At 32.1% G+C, this 10,159-nt stretch overlaps 1 protein-coding gene across 1 annotated transcript; it reads right to left on the bottom strand.

Moving 5' to 3' along the window:
- Positions 1-2,032: 2,032 nt before the first annotated feature.
- Positions 2,033-8,489, bottom strand: LOC109802939 (DCL-like protein). The gene is made up of 3 exons (XM_020364367.3): positions 8,030-8,489; positions 7,834-7,948; positions 2,033-2,547 (listed from the first exon to the last, which is right to left on the bottom strand). Exons 1-3 carry the CDS (start codon positions 8,335-8,337, stop codon positions 2,371-2,373), a joined length of 600 nt encoding a protein of 199 aa, XP_020219956.1. The 5' UTR covers positions 8,338-8,489; the 3' UTR covers positions 2,033-2,370.
- Positions 8,490-10,159: the final 1,670 nt, after the last annotated feature.

Genomic DNA, 10,159 nt, shown 5'->3' with positions numbered 1-10,159 from the left:
GTATACAATTGTTTCTTTCAGATAAAATTTTCTTAAGTGTTTATGAAAGAAGCTAAGAAAATAAAATATATAGAATGTTTTTATGCTAAATTACATTATACACCTTAGTTATTGAAGAAGCTAAATAAAAGAAATTCAACTTTTTTATTATAATTATTTGTAGAAAAATTTGTCCATACATAATCTAATTAATTAGCTAAAAAATTTAAGCAAATAAAACTTAAAAATTATCTCTTTTTTTTATCGTTTTACTTACTTTACTTTTTAATTTTTATAATTTAAAATAATTCTTTTAATCCTTATATTTATATTTTTAGCTTGTATAATTTAATATAAATATTTTTAAATCTTATATTTACAATTTTTTAATCTTTATAATTATTCTTTTTAACGTTATCTTTTTTATTGACATATGTATTAATTTAACCTTATCTATTCAATGATGAATATATTTTGTTGAACTCTAGATTAAATCTCTTAATACTGTGTGACTCTTTAATATTTTAAAATTGAAAATCTCTATTACATCAACACAACATAAACAATGTTAAAAAATAAAAATAATTATAAAAATAAAAATATATATAAATTATAAATATAGAGATAAAAGATTTATCTTAAATTATAAGTACTAAAAAAAATTGAAAAAGATAAATATATAAATTTAAAAATTATATTTTAAACTATAGACTTAAAAAATAAAAAAAAAATAAGTGAAATTATATATATATATATATATATATATAAAGTATTATAACCAAATTTAATTTCAAAAACAATTCTAGAAATATAATTAACTAAATTTGGTTACCCTTACCAGAATTAGTATTAAATTTGGTTCTTGCCATTTATCGTCTTTGTCAACATTTGCACATTAGATGAGTACTGTCACTCTCTGTTTCTGTTAATTGTATAAATGCTAAGTGGCCGTTGAAAGTTAAGAATCAATGATAAGGTGACACTTTCATTCTCAATATAGATTTTCTTGAGAAATTTGGTTTTCTCTTTTAATAAGAAGTCATTTTGACTCTCTAAAAAAAACAAAAGGTCATTTTATATTAATTATTTTTTAATTAAAATACTTTTAATTATTTTTAAATTTTGCAATTAATAAAAATATAAAGTAATTAATTAGATGAAAGTAATTAAATAAAAAGAGATGATGAGTTCTAACAATTTCAAAATAATTCTAGAAAAATAATAATACAAATTCTTAACAAATTAATGTAACTAATTACATTAACCATTTTTTTTAATTTTATGAATAGATTGAGTAAGTTATTTTACATTATCATTTAATAAAAATTATATTTATAGCACTATTAAACATGTGAATCTGATACTAAATTATCTCATATTAACAGTGATCCTGAGCTCAAATCTTAAGATATATACTTATTTTAAATATTCAAAAGGAGAATTTTACTGTCTATCATAATTCTAACTAGTTCAGATAGAATTAATTTTAATGAAATATACTTGTGGTTTATGAAAAAAAATTTGTATGTAACTCCTAAAAAAAAACAATTATCATAATTTGTGAAAAGTAATTTTACACATTTATAAGATGGAACTGAAGTAGTACAAATTTTAATTTCAAAGAACGATAAATAAAAAAGTAAACAGGATGCCATGATACCAAAAACTTGGAAAATATCCATGTTAAGATAATGTGAATTCCTACTTTACAAAACGTCAGAATTTCGTCCCCTCTCTTATGAGTTGTTTTCCTTTAAAAGATAGCATCTTCAACAAATTTCACCGGTAATTGTCAATTCAAACATTAAAGATGTTTAAAAGTGAGTTAAACTCCTCACATTGGTAGAGCACTTAACATGAATTAAACTCACGATTTTACAATATGAGTACGATTTGTTTTTACCTATTTGACCAACCTTGTTGGTATATTTATAATTACTCTTCTCCAAATATGCAACTCCTAAATAACACCATAACTCATCATTGAATATTATAGTATTTTGAAATTAAAATAGGATAATACCTCTCCCTAAATGTCAAAACAATAGCGGTATAAAATAAATTTCAAATCTTGAAATTGAAAAAATATTTGAACTGAAAGATACATTATCATCAGAATCTATATACATAATCTACATTCCCATATTTTTATAGCACTACGAATATTGTCAATAATGAAATGGGCTCAATTTTCAGCATTGATGGCAATATTTTGTAGTGAGTCCTTAAATGCTAATCACTCTTCTGAACATCAAAAGTTTTTGTATTCTTTTTTTCTCAAACCTTCAAAATAGCATGCTACTAGCAATAATAAAACACGAAAAATGAAATGGGATTAAAAAAGAAGAGAAATTTAGGAAACGGTCCAACCAGCAAAAGACAGTGCTAGCTTCACATATTACGACTCTTCTTCCTGAAATGTCTGAGAATGAAACTGTCTGCATATAATGGATAGTTCTTTCTGATCAAGCCTTTTATGCATTTCCAATATGAAAAATCAACCATCTCTCCATCTTGTCGTACTATGAACAAGCACCTAGAGCGTTCAAAATCAGGATGATACCCAATCTGCCATAGAAAAGAGAACAATAATTTTTTCAGCAACTTGTAAAGATAGTGTTTCAGTTACAGTCAATCCCAAGAAAAACAGATTGAATAGAATTCAACGCTAGAGACAATGAGTGTGGCAAATGCATAATCTAATGATTTTTATTAGTGTGTTTTCAAAACCTAATGTTGGAAAGAAATTGAAGACAGTTACAGAGCAGAAGGCAACAGATGCACTATGCTTTCTCTAGCTTAGCAAGGGAGAAGTGGAATTTTACCTTCTTTTCAGCTGCTAATACAGGAATAAATTTACCACACAGATGGTAAAACCAAGACCAAAAGCCATACTTGGCTAGTTAGGGATGTGCAAGGTTTGATATGATGTAAAAGTTAAAACCAGTTCACATCCAATTTTTAACCAGTCATATGAATTAGATTTCAAAACTGAAATACTTTTATATTTCAAAACTGGTTTGGAAAGTTGAAACTGGTTTTAAATTAGCTTTGAACTGGTTCTGGTCTCAATACAGTTTTTAACCAAAGCTAATTCTAAATCTGATTTTTGCACCAAAACTCATTTCAAACTGATTTTAAAGTAGTTTTAAAATTGGATTTGGTCAATTGGATCAGTTTTGGTCAATACTAATGCACTTATCATGTGATAACTCATGGAATGAAAACTAGATTGAGCAAAGTAGTTGAATTTGGAACACTATTTTAATTGACCTACTAGAAAGAGAGAAATGAATACAACTTCAGGATGAAGATCCTGAAAGAACTTGTCAGTATTAGAGGCTGAGAGACAGAAGAGATTACTTATGTTCAGTTATTAACAAATCGGGTGGTGTAAAAACTACCCAATTAGGAAATATGTTACCAATATTACGAATTAGAGTCCTCTATGTGCAAGGGGAACAGGAGGAACATATCGGGTATCATTTTGTAAATTGAGCTTTAGCTCTTGTAAAGGAGAAACCCTTTGGAGGGGAGATTTCTCCTATTCCTTGTTCTTTGCGTCTTATTCAATTAAATCTACCTTTTATTTCCCACTCCTACTTCTTGGTTCATAACAGTCATCCTGGACTTTTTAATATAAAACTGGTTTCTAAAACAGTTATTTTCTACACATTGTCATAACTTCCATTAACTCAAATTATTTCCACCATCCCAATTGCTTCTCCCTTTAGAAGCAGTTACAGAACTTGAAACAACAGTGATAGATCCCAAATTTCTTCCTCCTAAGTTGTGCTTCAATGTCCTCTCTGTAGTGTTGAAACTATTAACACCATTTTGCCACCTGTAACTATCCACAACCGCAAGCAGATTTGAAATTTATGCCTCTATATTGTGTGCATAATGCAATAGTTGAGTTCTTGTTTTTGGTTGAAATGTTTGCACCCAATGCTTAATTTCAAGTTGCAACTTAACCAAAAAAATAACCTAAATATTAATCTTTGGGTAAACAATTAACTTGCAACGAGAGAAACTCAAATGCTTTTATAAACTCCATTGATCCCTCTTTTTTCAACTTGGACAATTCTTGGAAAGAATTTTCATACAGCTGCCCCCCAAATAATGTCACCATTCCCCTTTTCAACTTGATCTCTTGTTTCTCTCAATAGATTAAACCAATGAATAGTAGAAAACACCCTCCATGCTTAACTTTGCTCATTTATTCTTCACGTCTTCACTAATATTCTGAACTTCAAATTAAGTTTATTCCCTAGTAATCCACCCAATAGAGTCATCTCCATTGAGAGATGGCAATTCCACTTCCTTAACTGCCATACGGTACTCATTTATGTCATTGTTAGATATATTTTGATCACATGGGCCTAGGCCCACTACTTTGTATATAAACATATCTTTTGTTTTGCAATACACAAGGAAATGTTCATTGCATTTACCATTTCTCTTAACATAGTATCTAGAGCCTAATCCTTGACTTTTCAGTGGACCCACTGTTCATCGATGCCCGGAAAACGTGTCTCATTCCGTTTTCCGGCTACCCACCTCCCCGTGCCTCTTTCTGACAATTTTTTTTCTTTGTTTTCCGGCATTTTTCTTCATTGTTGCCGTCAACCCACCACCGTCGCCTCCACTTCAAGTTTATCATCGTCGGCAACACTCTCGCCTTCCCATTGGGCCCCCTACCGACTCTACTCTAGTGCCACCACCTTCGTCCCCTCCGGCTCAACCACTTGAGTTAGACCTCCCTATTGCCCTCCGGAAAGGTAATCGTTCTACTCGTAATCCTTCCCCTCATTATATTACTCTGAGTTATCACAGGTTATCCCCATCCCAATATACTTGTCTCTCTTCTATTTCCTTTATGTCTATTCCTAAAACTGTAGGTGGTGCCTTAGCCCACCCTTGTTGGAGACAAGCCATGATCGATGACTATGTGCTCTTCAGAATAATGGTACTTGGGATCTTGTTTCTTTGCCTCCTGAGAAGTTTGTGGTTGGATGTCGATGGATCTTTACGGTCAAGGTTGGCCCTGATGGCACCATTGATCGACTCAAAGCTTGTTTGGTCGCCAAAGGTTATACTCAAATTATTGGATTAGACTATGGTGACACTTTCTCCCTCGTTGCCAAGATGGCCTCTGTCAAATTATACTTAGCCATGGCTGCTCTTCGCCGTTGGCCTCTCTATCAACTGGATGTTATAAAAATGTCTTTCTTCATAGGGATTTGCTAGAGGAAATTTATATGGAGCAACCTCCTGAGTTTGTTGCTCAGGGGGAGTCTTCCAGTTTGGTATATCGTCTCCACAAATCACTTTATGGTCTTAAGCAGTCTCCAAGGGCATGGTTTGGTCGATTTAGTACCATAGTCAAACAGTTTGGTATGACTCGAAGTGAAGTTGATCATTCTGTTTTTTATCAACATTCCACTGCTGGGTGCATCTACTTGATAGTATATGTTGATGATATTGTTCTTACCAGCAGTGACCATCATGACATTTCTCAGATAAAACAACATCTTTGTCTTCACTTTCAGATGAAAAACCTTGGTAAACTAGATATTTTTTGGGGATTGAGGTAGCACAATCTAAAAATGGAATTGTAATATCTCAAAGAAAGTATGCATTGGATATTTTAGAGGAAACTGGACTAATGAGTTCCAAGCCCATCGATACACCTATGGATCCCAATGCTAAACTTCTACCAAGTCAAGGGGAGCCTTTCTCAGACCCTGAGAGGTACAAAAAATTGGTTGGGAAATCAAATTATCTCACGTAACTCGTCCTGACATATCCTTTACGGTTAGTGTATTGAGTCAATATCTCAATTCTCCATATGCAGGACATTGGAATGCAGTCATCCGCATTCTAAAGTATATCAAAGGTGCTCCAGGAAAAGGTTTATTATATATGACTACAACAATCATACTCAAGTTGTGGGGTACTCAAATGCAGATTAGGCAAGCTCTCCCTCCGGCAAGAGATCCACCTCAAGTTATTGTATCTTTATTGGTGATAACTTGATTTCCTAGAAAAGTAAGAAGCAGAATGTAGTGGCAAGATCTAGTGCAGAAGCAGAATATCGTGCTATGGCCTCTGCTACTTGTGAGCTTATTTGGCTCAAACAGTTGCTTAAAGAATTGAGATTTGGCGAAGTTACACAGATAACTCTCATATGTGATAACCAAGTTGCCCTTCATATTGCCCCAAATCCAGTATTTCACGAGAGGACCAAACACATTAAAATAGATTGTCACTTCATTCGTAAGAAGATTTTATCTGGACTCTGGAGACATTACTACTCAGTTTGTTAACTCTACTAATTAGTTGGCAGATGTCTTCACCAAATCATTACGAGGTACTAGGATTGATTATATTTGTAATAAGCTTGGTGCATATGATCTATATACACTAGCTTGAGGGGGAGTGTTAGATATAGTTTGATCACATGGGCCTAGGCCCACTACTTTGTATATAAACATATCTTTTGTTTTGCAATACACAAGGAAATGTTCATTGCATTTACCATTTCTCTCAACACATGATTGGTTGAATTTGATACTTTATCCTCCTCTACAGACTTGTCCATTAGTTTTCTCATCTCCAAAAAAATCTTCTCAAAAATTGTTGAATTCTTGTCCAAACTAAGCCCTACCTGAGCCTCAAGTCTAGCTCCCACTCCTTCTACTTTTTCTTCCAATTCATCCAACCTCTTTGACAAACACATCATGATCTTACTCTTAATTGGTCACTGAAATCACACACTATGAAACTATACAATTGTTGTCCCATAGACAAAAGTCTCCTATCACATACAATACAACAATAAACTTGTTGTCCCAGAGACAAATGTTTCCTACAGGGTATTCTCTGTCCACAAATTACAAATAACTTCACATTATCTAATTACACAACCTACAATAAGATATAGGGTTTGTTTGGATAAACTTATCCAAAAGCACTTCTAGGGGAGAATAAATAGCTAAAACTAGCTTATGCATAAGTTAAAAACAAAATTTTGAAAAAGCTAATAGGAGAGAATTTCTATAAATTAGCTTATGTATAAGCTAATTTTAACTATGAAGAAGCTTCATTTTTTTCTTCCTTTGTTTCTCTCCTAAAAGTGTTTATGGAGAAATTTACCGAAATAGGCTCATATACTCCAAATAAATAACTACCATTAGTCATTTTCTACACATAACTGTCATAATTTCCCCTAACTCTAGGTGAACAAATTATCGCCATAAATTTTCATAAAACAGCAATCATATGGCACTCTAGGAATTAACAAAATTAATTCCTTCACTTCCTCATCAGTCATAATTAGCTACCAACTTGCCCTATTGTATCGTACACTTAAAAAAACAAATCCTATTAGAATTTGGGCTTGGGACCTACCTTAATTCCATAAAATCGACGAGTAAGATGACAATTATCAAAACATTTGTAAGCACTACTTAGGCCATATCACTAGGATGTGGAACTAAACACACCTCCTCAGACCCAGTACAATGAAGGTGCTGGAGGCTGCAATGAAGGCATCCCAAAGAGGTCACAATTAAGGTACGCTAGTGGTGACAACAATTAAGTTGGATTTCCAACACCCACCATCTAGCAAAGCCATTTTAATTTTATAATGGACGAAAGGTGATATATTTGCAGCAGGCAACAACTGATGTCATGACCATATATATAACAGACTCCTAAACCTAAAAAAAATTATAATTGTTGGACCCAACCGAAGAAAATGTAAAATACTGGGAAAGGCTTGTGCCATCAAAAGTAGTGCACATAATGTGTGTGTATGAATGAGAGAAGGAAAAAGCGAGAAAGAGATACCGTGATATAATCAACTCCACATCCAATCTTTTTCTGAGACTCTGGATGAAAGGGAAGCAGCTTCTCAAGAATGGTTTTCTCGTGCTCTGGACTTAGTCTATCTCCATTTTCATATCTGGAAAGGTATTATCAGAAGCAGCAATGCAAAATGGGCAAGAGACATGAAAAAGCAAAGGTTTTGGTTAGAGAGACACACTGTCCAGAATGGAGAAGCATCCTGACGAAGCCAACGAGGGGAACGGTGTCCTCCAGAATCTGGTCCTCCCAGTCAACCCATTTGTCGTCGTCGTCGTTGTTGTCTTCAAAGGCGTGAGAAACGAGGGGCTTGGCGCGCAAATTATCGGCATCGGAAGAAATGGCTCTGAGGGCGGAGAGAGGAGGGCGAGGGAAAGAGTGGAAGCGGAAAGGTAAGATGAGGGGCGAATAAGGGTTTGCGAATGGGAGGAGATGCGGTGCCGTTTTGGGAAGTAAAGAAGCCATGCTACTGCTTGAAGTTGAAATCATGTCTCAGCCATCCAACCAAAGCAACATGCGGAACACTCTCTTTCTCTCTCTCTCTCTCTCCCCTTTCCTCACACTCTGCAGTGAAGTTTACTACTCAACTAGGATAAAGAAGCCACCTCTGTCCTACCCATTTTCATTGGGCTTATCACAAACTCGCCTATCCTTTATATATACACTATACAGGTACTGTCAGTGTCACTACACCGTAAATAATTAATTAAATGTAAATTATAAATTTATAGCCTTAAATAAACTTTTAGTTTATATAGTTTCACAAATTAGTAATTTTGATCTCTCAAAGATTTTTATTATAAACTTATCCTTTCTAATTTTTAAAGTTAAGTGATGTTGGTTCATTTATTAATTTATTATTTAAAATTAAATAAAAAAAATATTAATGTGCTTGTGAATGATATCACCTGAAAGTAACTTAATCATGTTAACTTTCATGTTAAATATTACTTTTTATTACATATATGTTATATTTTATTTTTTATTCAATAAAATTTATAATTTATTAAAATAAATTTTAATATTATTATTTTATTACATGATTCACTTATTATCAGGTAATATATCTATAGACATATTTATATTTTTTGTCTAATTTTTTAATGATATGGTAGATTAATATTACTTAATTTTTAAAACTATAGAGAATAGATTTACAATAAATAAATAAAAAGTTTAGAGGCTAGTAAGTATTTGAAGGAGAATTTTGTCGTCTATAATAATTTTGTCTGACTCAAATAGGATTATCTTTGATAAAGTATATATGATTTAGTTTATACTAAGAAAAAATGTTTATGTCAAATTTTCTATTTATTATTTAATATAAAAGAAAATTTTGTTACATTAATGATTGAGATATGAGTTGGCATCACCATATTCATTCTTTTTTCCTTCTAATTTATTAAAAATAAAAGGAAAAAAGTAAAGTATCAATTTAGTCCTCTATTTCTTGAGACACTATGATAATAATTTTTTACATTAAAAATGTAGCAAATAAATCTCTCACTTTTTATTTTATTAGGCATTTTGGTTCATATTGAATTGAAATGATAATGATAGTAAAAGTTTAGGAGTGTATATTTGTATATGTGGATGACTAAAATGACAATAAATTAAAAAGTTAAGGATAATAAAAAAGTAAGAAATTTATTTTTTATTTTTAACATTAAGAATTACTATGATAACATTTTACTAAGTAAGGAACTAAATGGTAATTTAGTTACTAAAGAAAAAAAATGAAGAAAAATTAAAAATGATTAATAGTTTACCTTCTTTAACCACTAATAAAAATATGTTTCAAATTCAAAGAATAAGACACTTAAATTCTAAAATAGTTTAATAATGGTGTATTTTTTTTGTACCTTGTTATTGGTAGGAATATTTATCGACTTTGGCAGAAACTAGTCTCCCCAAGACCTTAACTACATGTAGAAATTTGAAGTTGTAGTATAGACTCCCCCTGAGATGGAGCAAGAAAAAAAAATTAAGTTCAAAATTCTCAAAAACTAATATTACCCCCCTCCCCCCCCCCCCCCCATTTTGGCACCAACAAAAGCTAGGACCAAACACGTGGAATAGAGCCACTTGTTGAGAGAAGATTTGTTGACAAAACTAACATCCAAATGGAGTTTGTTGAGCAACTTCTTGTATTTGTGATTAGAGGGATGTTGTTGACGAATCAATTGATAGGTAGAGACTAGTGTAGTGACCATCGTCTTTAGTTCTAAGACGGTCTTAGGGACTTCTTCAAACAAAGATGATGTCACTAACTCTTCCTATTAAGGCAAACGAGGTGCACTAATAGTAGGGA

The sequence above is a fragment of the Cajanus cajan genome, chromosome 4 (assembly GCF_000230855.2).
Source record: "Cajanus cajan strain Asha chromosome 4, NIPB_CcT2T_4, whole genome shotgun sequence".
Taxonomy (NCBI): domain Eukaryota; kingdom Viridiplantae; phylum Streptophyta; class Magnoliopsida; order Fabales; family Fabaceae; genus Cajanus; species Cajanus cajan.
Note: the sequence above shows the minus strand (reverse complement) of the source record. Positions and strands in the feature narration are given on the sequence as shown.

What these genes read in the sequence shown, in the direction of transcription:
- LOC109802939 (XM_020364367.3), bottom strand. Translation starts at nt 8,337, where the DNA reads ATGATTTCAACTTCAAGCAGTAGCATGGCTTCTTTACTTCCCAAAACG. An exon ending in ATGCTTCTCCATTCTGGACA is followed by an intron (nt 7,949 to 8,029) that starts GTGTGTCTCTCT and finishes ATACCTTTCCAG; the next exon opens with ATATGAAAATGGAGATAGAC. An exon ending in GTGGAGTTGATTATATCACG is followed by an intron (nt 2,548 to 7,833) that starts GTATCTCTTTCT and finishes TTTCTATGGCAG; the next exon opens with ATTGGGTATCATCCTGATTT.